The 14,559-nt window shown below is 39.4% G+C and overlaps 1 protein-coding gene across 3 annotated transcripts in view; it reads right to left on the bottom strand.

Moving 5' to 3' along the window:
- The window catches only part of MAP2K4 (mitogen-activated protein kinase kinase 4), a 134,323-nt gene that overhangs the window by 28,460 nt on the left and 91,304 nt on the right, over window positions 1-14,559 (bottom strand). For 2 of the 3 annotated variants that reach the window (XM_025864195.2, XM_073881735.1), the window contains 3 exons: window positions 11,027-11,146; window positions 8,645-8,696; window positions 5,109-5,236 (listed from right to left, as the gene is read on the bottom strand). In XM_025864195.2, the coding sequence (XP_025719980.1) occupies window positions 5,109-5,236; window positions 8,645-8,696; window positions 11,027-11,146 (300 nt within the window). The remainder of the gene's footprint in view (window positions 1-5,108; window positions 5,237-8,644; window positions 8,697-11,026; window positions 11,147-14,559) is intronic. The other variant, XM_073881736.1, reaches the window with a different exon arrangement.

Genomic DNA, 14,559 nt, shown 5'->3' with positions numbered 1-14,559 from the left:
CGAAGCTGTAAAAGCAATAACTAACTACCCTGAAGAAAACTTACTTTTTCCAAATGAAAAGCCTAATTGAGACAGTTATGTCATTTATAACACTACTGAATAAAATGTTTTCCATAGACTAGAATCTCTTCTAGTTATTAACAGGCAGGCCATAAAATGAATTGGGTTCCACTGACAAATACGTGGGGAATGCTAGATTAGAAAAGATGTTTCTTTGTTGAGATTTTTCTCGGTATTTTTAATTAGTGTGCTAATATACATGATGTATCTATATCACTTTGATTGGCACACAGTGATTCCCACTTAGTTATCTGGCCCTAGAAAGCTTTCTTGATAAAATACCCATAACATGTCATCCAGAAATAAAATTTTTAAAAACCCACTTTGTATGCTATCTCCCAGTTATTTGAACAGGATTTGTGTGAAACCACACTGCCTTCATTAAAAATGATATCTAGGGCGCCTGGGTGGCTCAGTTGGTTAAGCGACTGCCTTCGGCTCAGGTCATGATCCCAGAGTCCCAGGATCGAGTCCCACATCGGGCTCCCTGCTGAGCAGGGAGTCTGCTTCTCCCTCTGACCCTACCCCCTCTTAGGCTCTCTCTCTCTCTCTCACTCTCTCTCTCTCAAATAAATAAAATCTTTAAAAAAATAAAAATGATATATAGAGTGACCACAGCAAAAAAGCAGAGCAGGTATCTCCAAGGGACCATCCCTCCAAAGAAACACGAAAAAAATAAAGCAAAAAAATAAACCATGAGGAGAGGGGAAGAATAAAGTTGTTGTAGACATAACCAACTCTGTCAGAATTCTGGACAAAATCCAAAGTTTCTAACAGCCAAGCAAACAATGAATCAAGAACAAGCCAACTTAAAAATGGTAAGAAACATCTGCAGCATTTTTACTTGACCCCGTCCCAATCCCTACTCCAGCTCAACAGGAGTCTTGAAGATGGCAGCCAGTGTTCTCAGGGTCGGACCCTGGGCACTGGGTTCAGAGGGAAGAGGGAACAGAGCAGAACTGTGTTTGTCCGTTCCAACCTGTCTCGGGGCAATGAAGACTAGGTGTGGTGTCCGCCTCTGTTCTGCCTAACTTGGAACTCACTCAAGGCAGAAAAGCAGAGGACATTCCTCGAAAATGCTGTAAGGTAAGTGAATGACCCACAGACGGCTGGGGCAGAAGATGAGAGCACCAGAAGTATGGCGGGAAAAGTAGACGGCAGAGTCTCTTTGGAAAATTAAGCCATTCAAAACCACCTGTGTATACTGAGAAATTCAGAAAGCCATGTGCATGGCCAGGGCAGGACACACACTCAGAAAGACCTGAGAAGAACTTAAGCTTTAACCTCTGGCTGATCTACAGACTCAGGGCAGGTAAGAAGTAGAAGTGAAGGCAGGTTTGTAAATGGTTGGGCTAAGCAGGAGGACCCAAGCACAAAGCCAATCTGCAAAGACTGGAATATTTGGGGTTTTTTTTCCCCCTCTTTGTTTTCTTAATGGATTTTTTTTCTTTTTGTGTCCTGGTATCCAAAAAAACCCCTAAGAAAACAAAAGACAAAACTGTCAAAATACTAGCTGAACACAAGCTAAGAAAACACATCAGAGACCACATAGGAGTAAGAATACAGACTTTAAAATAAGGCTATATGGAAAAAATCACTAGAGAAATAACTACATCTCACAGAAAGGAACAAAACAAAAACCACGAGGAGAGGGAAAGAATCATCATATTTTATTTCCAGAATTAATAATTTAGTTCCAAAATTACATTTTATTTATTTAAGAGTGAGAGCACACGAGAGCAGGGGCGGGGGGGGGCAGGCAGAGGGAGAGAGAATTTCAAGGAGACTCCCCACTGGCACAGAACCCAATGAGGGGCTCGATCTCACGACCCTGAAATCACGGCCTGAGCTGAAACCAAGAGTCGGAAGCTTAACTGACACTGACTAAGCCACCCAGACACCTCCCAGAATCACCACATTTTCATATTCAAAATGTCCAGTTTCTTACCACACAAAAATACAAAGCACGCAAAGAAACTGGAAAGTATGACCCATTCACTGGAGACATGAAGAGAAACTAGAAACTACCTGAGGAAGCACAGACATCACACTTATAAGACAAAGTCACACGGAATGGAAAAATTCCTAAAAGCACACAAATTACCAAAACTGACTCAGAAGAATTAGAAAATCTGGATAGACTCAGAACAAGCAAAGAAATGGGGTTTGTCATAGAAGCCTCCCAACAAAAATAAGTGTTATAGGAACTGGTAAATAATTTCTTTACCAGACATTTTGAAAAGGTGAATGGTCTTCCAAAGAGAAAAAAGTGAATACCACTGTTTCAGTCTCATATACAAGTGGAAAATGAAAATTATATATCTATAATTATTATGAGATAGATCTTGATTAGATTTTCATGCCTAATAGGCTGTATCTATTTTAAGAGGAGATTACATCAGGGTTTGAGAAATGCCCAAGATAAATGAATTGACATATTTCAGAAAGTACTGCTATGAAACAAGTTCCTACTTCCACTACCAATTAAGACTAAGTTATCTTACAAACTAATACAGATGGGCTTCTATCACAGAAGGAGAGGTACTAGAGGAAATGCTGCTCAAAGATAGGGAAGCTGGTGTGACTTCATGTTGGAGGACAGCAGAGGGGAAGCATGCGAGGCTAGTGGGTGAAGGAATCCTTCGAAAATGAAAAGATCATCAATTACTCAATTGGAAAAGAGGAACAAAGAAAAAAAATTGAGAAAATGAGTTTCTGTTTTACAAATGTCTCAACTGCTTAAAAGGAAAAAAAAAAACACGTCTATAAGCATTACAATTAGTGAACTAACCTAACATGATGTGCTTTGCAATGTGATGCAATATGAATTGCCCATCGTCTACGAAGTATCCATGCTGAAAAAATATATAGCCTGAAACTCCTCATGAGGGAACGATAATCAGATAAATCCAGAATGTGGGACATTCCTGGGAAATCTGTTTCTGAACAATGTATCAGATGATGCCATGAAATTCTCGTTCATTACTTTAGGTTTCTGTTTTAGGTGTGGTCACGGTATTGTGGTTATACAGAAGATTACTCTTTTCCATGGGAGATACCCTCAGAAGCGTTTGGAATGAAATTCATGATATCTGCAACTTACTTTCAAATGGCCCAGAACACACACAGACACATCTGTATATACACACATAGATAAGGAGGTGCGGAGGCCCCAAAATGTTAGCATTAACAATTGGTTTATGGAAAAACTTGTGTTTCGACTCTACATTTTATACAACTTTATGTTAAATAGTGTAAAAAGAAATCATAATTCCTATAGACTAAAGACAAATAATAAATCTTAAATAAAAAGACAAGATACATTTCTGAGACCTATGGTCAAAGTGCATCAAAGAGTCAAGTAACCACAAGGCTTGTAATAAAAAGAATGCCAATCACACTCTTGTCCATCTATGGGGCCTTGAAAGACTAGAACGGAAAGAAGCATTTCATTTAGTCCAATAAAGATCAGAGGCACAGAGAGAGTTTATTATCAGCCTGCTGACTCCAAGGCTGAAGAAGCTTAGCAGGGAAAGAAAAGCCCTGCCCCTCCTGGGCCTGTAAACCTTATTTCCACACAAAAATTGAAAGTCTACTTCTCTCTTAAAAGTTACCTGAATTCAAACATTCAGCTCTACCTGGGCTGCAGTTACATTTTTAAAACCTGCATAAATCAGGGGCACCTGGGTGGCTCAGTCAGGGAAGGGTCTGCCTTTGGCTTGGGTCATGACCTCAGGGTCCTGGGATGGGGCCCCACATCAGGCTCCCTGCTCAGTGTGGAGTCTGCTTCTCCCTCTGCCCCTCCCCCTGCTTATGTGTGCTCATGCTCGCTCTCTCTCTCTGTGTGTCTCAAGTAAATAAATAAAATCTTAAAAAAAAAAAACCCCTGCATAAATCAAACATAATTCTTAGTCAGTGTCACACAGCAAAAACACTTAGTCCTCTGTACTGTGACAAGCCCTACAAGTATAATAATAGCTTCTAGTTAATTCTCACGGCATCATTACTAAATGCGTAAATTGTATGACTTCCCAAATGCTCCGTGTTTAATATGTTTTATTTCTTGCTTTTGAAATTGTTGTTCCATTTATCCCCTACTATAATGAATGCAAGACCTTCCAAGTTTTCCCAATAATCTGCCTCACCAGTCAACATCCACAAAGCCCAAACTTTAAATGGAAGTCTCTTTTTGCGCACACACAAGTCCATAAACACTGCAGCCGAAGCTGCTGACGGAAATGTCTCCAAAGTCTGCACAGCCTATGTGTCACCACTCAAGAGCAGCGTGCTGGTCCCCAAAGAACCATGGACACATTAAAGAAGATGCCAACACCTAAGGGAAGTGCTTAAAATACAGACACTAAATTTCCAATCAGATACAGATCAAAATCCAGCCTTTAGGCACAGCATATGTGCATATGCTGGGGCAAGAGAAGTGTGACATGTGTCAAAGGCTAGTGTAAGTCTGTCTCCCTGAGGGGAAACAGGTTCTAGGTTGGCAAATGCCCAAGACCTCCACCCCTGAATCTGTCAGTGTGCTTCATCCACCTCTAAGGAAGGAACAACAATATTCAGAACATAGCTTCAGATTCTGAGTCATACTGAGTTCTGTTAGGAACTCTGGGAACTCCAGTCCGCCATTCTTCTCCATCTGGAAGAGAAGCATCCCTGAGTGGCTTATGCCACATTTTCCATGTGTTAATGGATGATGTGGACACAGGATCCATAGCATCCATGATCCTACAATGTTATCTATGACAGTCATGAGAGCATATGGGGTGCTGGAAACATGGAGGCCTTCTGAGAACTAATCAACCATCTAGTGGATGAGTGAAATAGAGTAAGACAATGAAACAGGAGTTCACTGGGATAATATCATAGTTTCGTGGAGAAGCTAGAACCTCAGTTTGGTTTTTAGGGTAGGGGAAAATATTCTAGTATGGTGAAACTGTATGACCAATGGCACACCCCTTAGAAGGAGAACATCCAAGGGCACGGGCTCTCCGGGCAAAGACTACCAAGCAGGAAGGTCTGGCCTTTGTACTTACTGCCATGTATGGCCTACACCCGGCATCTCTTGTCTTGGCAATGGAGTCCACCAGCTGTCCACTGATGCCAAAGTCACAGAGCTTAATATTTCCACTCCTGTCCAGAAGAATATTGGAAGGTTTGATATCTGCGAGAGAGAGAGAGAGAGAGACAGATGTCATTTCGTGTACAAGTGATCAGTCAAATGAGCTACATTCTGAAGTGCGTTAAGCAAAAATACCAAAAAACCTTAGACAAGTGATCAAATCCTTAAAATTCAGACGTATAAAAAGATGAGGAAAAATGAGGAAACAGTGCTCTGACTGCCAATGTTTAAAAACTCAGTATCAAAAATACTTCCCAATAAATGCAGGCATTCTATAATGCTTTCTTCATTTTCATCAAAAGACTGCTATACTGGGGCGCCTGGGAGGCTCAGTCGGTTAAGTATCTGCTTTCAACTCAGGCCATGATCTCAGGGTGCTGGGATCAAGCCCCACGTCGGGCTCCCTGCTCAGCTGGGAGTCTGCTTCCCCTCTTCCCTCTGCTCCTCCCCTCTGCTCATGCTCTCTTTCTCTCACACAAATAAATAAATAAATAAATAAATAAATCTTAAAAAAAAAAAAAAGACTCAACAATTACTTGCTTCAAATTCATTACTTACTGGTCACATTATGAGGAAAGAATTTAATCTATAAGAGTACACCAAGTTACTTTAGAGTATGTCAAAGACTATCCACCTAAATGCAAACTATACAAATTATACACCCACAATTTAGTTAAAATCGAGTTTTATCTAACTTAGGAAAGTATCCAATCCAGTATATCGGAAAGACCACAGCTTTGGGATCAGAGAAGCAAAGGTTCAAAATCTGGGTCCAAAATTCACAGTGTAACCTGAGGCAAGCTACTCAACTTTGACTCAGCAACGACAATTTTGTCATCTACAAAATGAAAACAATTGCTAATTCATAGGATTCTGGAAATTAAAACACCTATTATAGTACCTGAACTTTATTTGTATTCAATAAATGCATCCACTTAATAACTATTTCTCCTTGAGAGATTTTTTTCTGACCTTAGAGGACTTCATCAAGTTTCCCCCAACCAACCCTTTCTTCCAGTCGTCCTTGAGATTCATTTTCACTTCCTCACTGACCATGAGCCCACTGCCACCATGTACTAATCCACTGTCCGATCAATTCTCCCCCTTTGCTCATGAATTCTCCATCCCTGTCTCAATGCTTCTATACATTTCATTGTCACTGTCATGGCTCAATGAATAAAAAGGATACAAATACAAGATATAAAAACATCTGTCTATAACTCAGAAGGGGATCTACCAAAAGATCCAGAGACGGTCTCTTGCCGTCACTGACAATGCTGACTGCCTATCTTGATAGGCATCCATCCTACCCACCAACCCCATCCCTTCTAATAGAACCTGCATTTGATTTTATGGAGGGATCCCCTCCTCCATGTAGCCATAACCACACCTCCCCAAAACGAGGTGTGACTGGTCCAAGCCTATCAGGATCGCCTGATGGTCCTTGCCAGGAACCAGTTTAGGGTAAGGGCGTGAAGCAATTCTGGTGAATGAGACAAGAGAAAACATTAGAGCGATGTAAGGAAGATGTCCCAACTCCTAAGACAGCCACGTAGGAAGAGGGAGTGCTTCTCCAGGAGGCTGTCATGTCTACATGTGACACTGGGGACTTGCTTTGGTCATTACCACCCTGAGGAGGGAGCCAACGTATTAAGAAAGGTAGAACCAAAGGAAGGGTGCTTAAGCGCCCTAAACATACTGTGCCTGGAGCCACTCTATCCTTGGGCTTGTTAGGACAGAGAGTGAATTTCCTTAAAGTTTAAGGCAGTTACCAGGATTTTTTGTAACTCGGGATAAACAGGATTTTTTGCACTCTTAACTGTAGCAAAAAAGCTAACTGATCCTAATTAATAAAAAGACCGCTATATTGGGGCATCTGGGTGGCTCAGTCGGTTAAGCGTCTGCTCAGCGGGCTGTCTGCTTGTCCCTCTCCCTCTGCCCCTTCCCCCATTTGTGCTCTCTCTCTCTCAAATAAATAAATAAAATCTTTTTTTTAAAAAGGCTGCTATAAACTCATCATTTTATTTATTAATAGGAAAACCAAGGTTATTTTTGAAGCTTTTCCATTTATTCGGTTATCTCCTCAGTCACCATCTTAGTGCTTTCCTGTAATTGACAAGTATCTCCAAGGTAATTGTTAAATGCTCTAAAGGTGATACTACTCTCAAATGCAAAACACAATCAAAAAGGAAGGAAAAAATCCCAAAACAAGAATGCAATGAACTACAAGAAGAACAAAATAATTTTGTTTAGGGACCTAACTCTACGTGATTTTAGGTCAAAAGAGAAAATGAGAAGCCTATCTAAAATTATTTTTAGCAAGCATTAAGCCAAAGCAAAATTAAGTGAAATATTCTGATGTTCAAGGTTAACTAACTGCAGTGGTCTTGAGTTAACCCCAAACTAAAATTACTTAAATAAATGCACCAATTATTAATTTCTTTAACCACTAGAAACTACGTTTCCTGGAATGTAAGGCTTTTCACTTCTCTGAATACAACCTTCTTCTTTTTGTTCTATTTATTGTCAGGCTGAATCCCACACTGTCGTGCACTGTTGGGTTTCTCCACTACAAGTTTCCTGAGGAAAGTGAACTCACGTGCCTCTTCAAAGCCACCATCGCACCACCCCGGGTCTAGCAGAGTAATAAAAAGAGCCACTATTTAAACTATCTGCTGAATTAATTTCATGATTCCCACTAGCTTCCAATAAATCTACATCAAATTATATTTGGACCTGTGTCCAACAAGTCCAAGATCACTGTTCTCACAAATACAAACACTTTAGAAGAATTTCAATATACAATAATTAAAGCATCTCTATTTGCAAAAATATCCTCTATAGTAAAGAAGAGACACCTGAAAGGGACAGTAGCATGCCTTTAAAATGCTCCAGGTAGCATCCTCCAGATCCTTTGAATGTCCCCAGGACCACCTTTGGGCCCATTTGAATACACAGAGAAACATCATCTATCAAGTAAATGAATAATTGTTTTTCAACTAAGAGTAAGAAGAAACTTGCAGCAAAATCTGTTTCAATTCCTAAGCTCAATAAACTAATAAGCTGAAATTTATAGAATCTCAAAGGAAAAAAAAATACCCTAAATTAATAACAAAAGTTTTAGAGAAAAAATAATAATAGGGGCGCCTGGGCGGCTCAGTCATTAAGCGTCTGCCTTCGGCTCAGGTCATGATCCCAGGGTCCTGGGATGAAGCCCTGCATCGGGCTCCCTGCTCCGCGGGAAGCCTGCTTCTCCCTCTCTCACTGCCCCTGCTTGTGTTCCCTCTCTCGCTGTGTCTCTCTCTGTCAAATAAATAAATAAAATCTTTAAAAATAAAACAAAACACCTATTTCAGGAAAGCTTATACAGAGACACTGTAATTTTCAATAATGTTTTCCTATTAAGGAAAAATATTAATTTCTAATCTATAAAAAGGAATTCATACCCACCTCTGTGAATGATTTTCAAGTTTTCTTTTAAGTGGTTTAGTGCTTTCACAGTCTGGGGAGAAAAAGCAAAGATGGGGTAAACAATCAGTATCCTTTTAATCACATAGCACACAGCTCATCATAGGTAACAGCTCTAGTAGCCCTTTGCATTCTTTTAAGCTTAATAATTCCAATATTCTGTCCACTTTTTATGTTAACTAAAGATGCTGATTATTTTAGATCTGAAAACTTAGTTACTGTTACATGCTGTTCCCTGACAGCTAAAAAGAACCCAATAACTGATAATTTTTTAATAAGTCATTACAAAGTTGTACATTTCTTGCAACTTCAAACTTCTCAAGAATGGAAATATTCAGTACGAGAGAGTCCACAGTCTGGTTCCACTATCAACTCTAATTTAAATAAGTCTTTTCAAATTTCCTCGGTTTCTCGTATTCATTCACCTTTGCACAGTGCTAGCCTTCAAAGTAATTTTGACCAAGTCAAAGTATCTCTGCTCAACCACTATGGCAATTTATGCAGAATTTACAATACTGTTTGATCACTGCTCATGATCAGAAAATCAGGCATTTCTCCAGGAATACAGGAAACAGGGACTTGAATTAAAATTTCCCACAACCTCAAACCAAAAGGGAACTAAAGAACATGCCAACCACTTGCTATCAAATGGTCAAGTCTCTGCCCCATCAAGCTGCTGGGTGTCAGGAATGCGGAACTTGTCATGTTTCAAGTAGCTGGGCTTGTTGTGTTCACTGGGTTATTAATTAGCAAAAAGAGATTTAACACAAAGTAATTTTAAATGTTGTGCTTAATAGAAAGGATGATCACCAGGTCTAGAAACATGGGCAAATATATAACCAATGATTTATCTGTGTATCTATATTACACACACTGCAATATACAATAAAATAATTTTGTCTGTTTTCCAACTTCACGATCATCCTGTGATCACAGTGCTTAGGAGCAGGATTCTGGGATCGGGCTGCTGGGCTTAAATCACTTACCACCTACAACTGTATAAAGCTCCAGATCTGTCATCTGTAAAAAGGGGGTTACACTATTCACCACAGAGAGTCACTATGAAGTTAAAATGTCGTAAGATCTTAGCCTGATGCAAATAAACATTCAATAACCATTAGCTACTCTCATTATTCTACTATTGTTCCATTATAATTATTATGAATAGTAAAAGTTCCAAGATAATATTGGGTCTGCTATACTGGAGAGAGAGAGATGACAAAATTGATCAATATAAAATGTCATGTATCTTCCCAAGAATAAACAAGTTCCTAGAATAACTCAGGCTCTTTTTATAAAATCATACAAAGGGGTACGTAACATTTAGCTCATAAAATATTTAAATTTATGCACCAATTTGGCTAAATAAATTAAAATATTAACATGAAACTTAAGATTATGACTTTAATCTCATTTTTGAAATTCCTATTACACACACACACGCACACACACCCCTTTCACAACTAAAATGCAGTCCAGAAACTGTCTATGTATTTTTACATTAACTCTTAATGACCAAATAGGATCAACTGGCAATCAGCAGGCAGACTATACTGAAGGTGGAGGATGCAGGAAGGGAAGCGGCAGAAAATTACGTGCAACCAGAATATCTAACTTACAACTTCCTATAAAACTTAGTTTACACATCCACTAACCTACATCATGTCATTAGCTCAGATTTTTAGGGCTTTCTAAGAACCTAATTCTACTCCATTGAAAAGAATTTTGTGAACAACCTTTGTCAACTAAAAGATTCAGAGCAAGAAAGAAAATGATCAGAAATTCACTTTCAAAACTACAAACACACATGTAAAAGAGCACCTCTTTTCTTTCCGGTACTCTGAGAAAAGTGAATTGGCCAAATTGATAGCAATGCTGGTTACTGAAATTGCTAGTCAAAAATGTCAGTATTTTAGAGGAGACAGCTCAAATCTTAAAACACAGGAAAGATATTTTGTCTATGAGTTTCAGTGAAGGGACTTCAAGGAGAATGCTGTGATTCTGAGTAATTTAGAGATAATGGTGAGAATATAACCTATTTAAAAGTACAGCAACGGGGCTAAAAAGGAACAGAAACTTTCTTTTTCTGGTTTTGTTTACAGCACAGTCTGTTATGGTTCATTGTGATTTTAAAGAACAGAATATTATAGTTTTTACATAGAACATATTTTGAAAATTGTTCTTATGACTTGTTGTATTAACTACCCCCACAGAAGTGATTTTGTTTCTTTTCCTATTACAAATGATTTTCCAGGAAGGTCAACAACATTCTGTGAAAGACATTCAGATAGGTGCATTCAAAACTCCAGCAGCATCTTCATGTAAGTATATACAGAATGAACAATTTGAAAACCAGGTACTTACTGCTAAAGTGATTTTGCCTAAAATTTCTTCTGGAATAACATCATCTAATACACTATATACATATTTGTAAAACTTATCAAACGAGGTAGACATGAGTTCCATACAGATCCAACAGTCACCCTATAAAATAACAAATATCTGTTATTCCTTTACATCTTAGTATTAAGTACCATGTTTTCCTTTACTTAAACTAGAAATACAATTAGAGAAAAAGCAATCTTCTTCTTTTTCTTAATCTTACACTGGAGGTAATTCTTGGTTCCTCATTAAAGCCCTGGGCAGAACAGTCTCCTCCTGTGTAAACATAAACTTATTTCCCAATTTCCCCACTCTTAACTGTAAAGACAGGGACAGTCTTACATAGAAACTTTTGTGCTTTTGTTAGAATATCAAATTTTGCCATAATTAAATACAAACATAGAAAATGTGGGAAACTGTTCATTGTCATTAACAAAGAAAGTAAATTACAATAATCTGGAGGTTTTATATAAACTTCTAAAATTAGTAAAAAAAAAAAAGGAAGAAAAAAGTACACAGAGCAACCCCATTGCCTCCCATCCTTGTATAAATGCCACCTTCTCAGTGGCTGACATTTAAAATGCAGGCCATGCCAACTCTCAGCATCCTCTCCCCTGCTCTGTGCTGAAATCTTCTAATAGAAAATATTTGTTATGTTTGTCATCCATCTCCCTTACCTAACACACACACACTCCGCCAGTGCAGGGCCTCGGTAAACATTCCCTAGATGAATGAATGCTGTCTATACTTTAACTGAATCATCCAAACACTGTTGGCAGCATCATAGTGTGTTTTAAACCAGGTGGAAGGCAATTTGACAATAAAACAAGAGAAAACAAAGTATTTATACCCTTTGATACAGTCGTCTCATGACTGGAAATCTAATTAAACAAATAGTCCATAAACTCCAAAAAAAAAAAAAAACCCAGAAACAAAACTCAAAAGCACTGAACGATGTCCCAAGAGGGAATGGCGCACCATTCAAGGGATTATCTAATCTTCCGTTCCTTGGAAAACTACATGGTTGGCGACAGGAATGCTCAAGAACACACAGAATATGAGCAGACACCGTGGTTATTATGATCTGAAAGGATGTGAACACAGGAACAGGGGCCACGAAGGACCTTCCGAGCATGAAAACAGCTATCAGGATGATGACAAAAATGGTCTCAAACGAGTTTGGGTGTTGTTACTAATTTATGGATCCAGCTGTATCCTCGGAGATGTCTGACCACTCATCTCCCACGTGGATTGACCACGTAGGAGATGAATGCCCGCGAAAGGACGACGGTGTGCCCAGGACAACGACGCCAATCAGTGGCAGAGCCGCGAACACAATCAGCTGAGCTCCTGGCTCCCAGCAACACCTACAAAGCAAGGGCGCTACCCTTACATGCTGGAAGCGCAGGCTGGCCTGAACACAGAGACAGGTAACCGTGCTGTGACAACAGGACGGACACCTGCTAGCGCATGCATGTAGCTACACGGCTTCACACAATGCTTATGTGTAAAACATATCTGGCACAGTGAACTTCTACTTCTAGTTTCTTCATTTAAGTCTTTCTTCCCTCTTGTGGCTCTTTCCTTTGGGTGCTCTTGCAGATGGACGCTCACAAAAGACTCGAGTAACACCCTTCGCCCAAAATAAACACTTGAATTTATTTGACTCTAAAGACCCCATCTTAATAGATGCACTAGAATTCTTTTATTAGAGCAAAAGATAGCACATTTAATGCATCTCCTTAGAAAAACAATAAGGAAGGACCTTAGGTTCAGTAGTATAACAAAGCAGAAAGACCACCGATATTAGGGTCTGAAAAGGTCTGACTCATTACCCAGGCTCTCCCACTTACGTAAGCTTGGGCCCCTCAGTCCCTCATCTCAGAAACAGGGTTGTCCTACCTGCCTCAATAGGCTAGAACAAAAATCAAATGAGTTAACATACATAAAGTACAAAATAAAGTGTCCGGCAGGTATGAAAAATGCCAGTTAAGAAAATGAGGGGAGAAGGGGGAAGGATGGAAAAACAGGAAGGCAGCCAAGGGAGAGAGACAAAGAACAGGGGAAATAAAGGTAGGAAGTAAACTGGAACTTGGCGGGGAGAGGGGGGAACAGAGCAGCAATCAGCCCCAGAGAAATCTTTGTGGTTGATAAGGCACAGAACCTAATATAACTCCTTATTTCTTGTGGCAGTTCCTTTTGACCATAACTGAGAATAGGTAACAGCAGCAGGGAGCTGCTTTAAGGGGGGTAGGATGGTCTGAGCTGCCTCAAAAAGCAGGACAGCAACCTTACTTTCATGGCCAAGCACAAGACGGGACACCCACACGACTGAAATGCAAAAGCAGGAATTAATAAATATGGATTTACCAAAAAGAAAGGTGGAGGATGATGAAAACCTGAACCACTAAGATCAAGTGTTCCTAGAGACAAGAACCAGATAAAAACAAAGGCATGCTTATACGCCAACAGTAACCACTCAGAAAATAAACTGTTTAAAAAGATACCACTCACAATACAAAGGAAAGCTGTAAAGCCCCTAGGAATGTGTCTAACAAAAGAGGCAAAACGTTTATGCGAACGTGTGGTAGATGTGACTAAAGACATACCAAGCGACCAAAGAGAGAGGCAAAGCATGCTGACGAGTGTGAAGACTCAAGATCATAAAAATGTCAGATTCCCCTTAATTAGCTTAAGAACTCAAGTAGATTCTAATCAAAATTATCATGCACCTGGACAACCTGATCCTAAAACTTCTAGAAAAGTAGAGCTGGGGCACCTGGGTGGCTTAGTCAGTTGAGCATCGGACTCTTGATTTCGGCTCAGGTCATGATCTCAGGGTCCTGGGACAGAGCCCTGCATCAGGCTGCATGCTCAGTGCGGAATCTGCTTGGGATCCTCTCTCTCCCTCTCCCTCTGCCCCACCCCACAGTCATGTGCACGCACTCTCTCTCAAATAAATTTATTAAATATTTTTTAAAAAAGAAAAGTAGAGCCAAGAATAGCCAAGACAATTTTAAAGAAGAGAGGCTAGTTTACTAGACAAAGTCTTTTTAAAAAGCTGTCATAATAAAAGGCAGTGGAATGATACAGAGGGGGAAGTAAAAATACAATAGAACAGACTCAAAAGCTCATGCGCACATGGAAATTGGAAGGATGATAGATGTAGCAAAGCAGACAGCTGCAAAAGCATGGAATATGTAATGAATGTTGCTGGAACCAGTGGCCTTCCAGACAGAAAAGAGTTAAATTAGGTCATTACCTCAGATCATTAACAAATAAAAATACAAAAAAATCCCAAATGGACTTTTTGAAAAACAAAAGTTTAAAACACTTTTATAACAGTTCTTCAGGACTTCAGGTAGGAGACAAATTTCTTCTACAAATCACACATGAAAAGAATACATCACAAAGGATAAGACCTGCTAAATTGAACTCCATTATAATGGATATTTCTGTATGACAAAGGATACCATACCAAAAGTTCAAAAATAAGACAAAAGCATCTATTTGGA

This window comes from Callorhinus ursinus, unplaced genomic scaffold, assembly GCF_003265705.2.
Source record: "Callorhinus ursinus isolate GAN/ISIS: 27379988/994484 unplaced genomic scaffold, GSC_fseal_2.0 scaffold43, whole genome shotgun sequence".
NCBI classification, from domain to species: domain Eukaryota; kingdom Metazoa; phylum Chordata; class Mammalia; order Carnivora; family Otariidae; genus Callorhinus; species Callorhinus ursinus.
The sequence above is the reverse complement of the archived record's forward strand: the minus strand, read 5'-3'. Positions and strand labels throughout refer to the sequence as shown.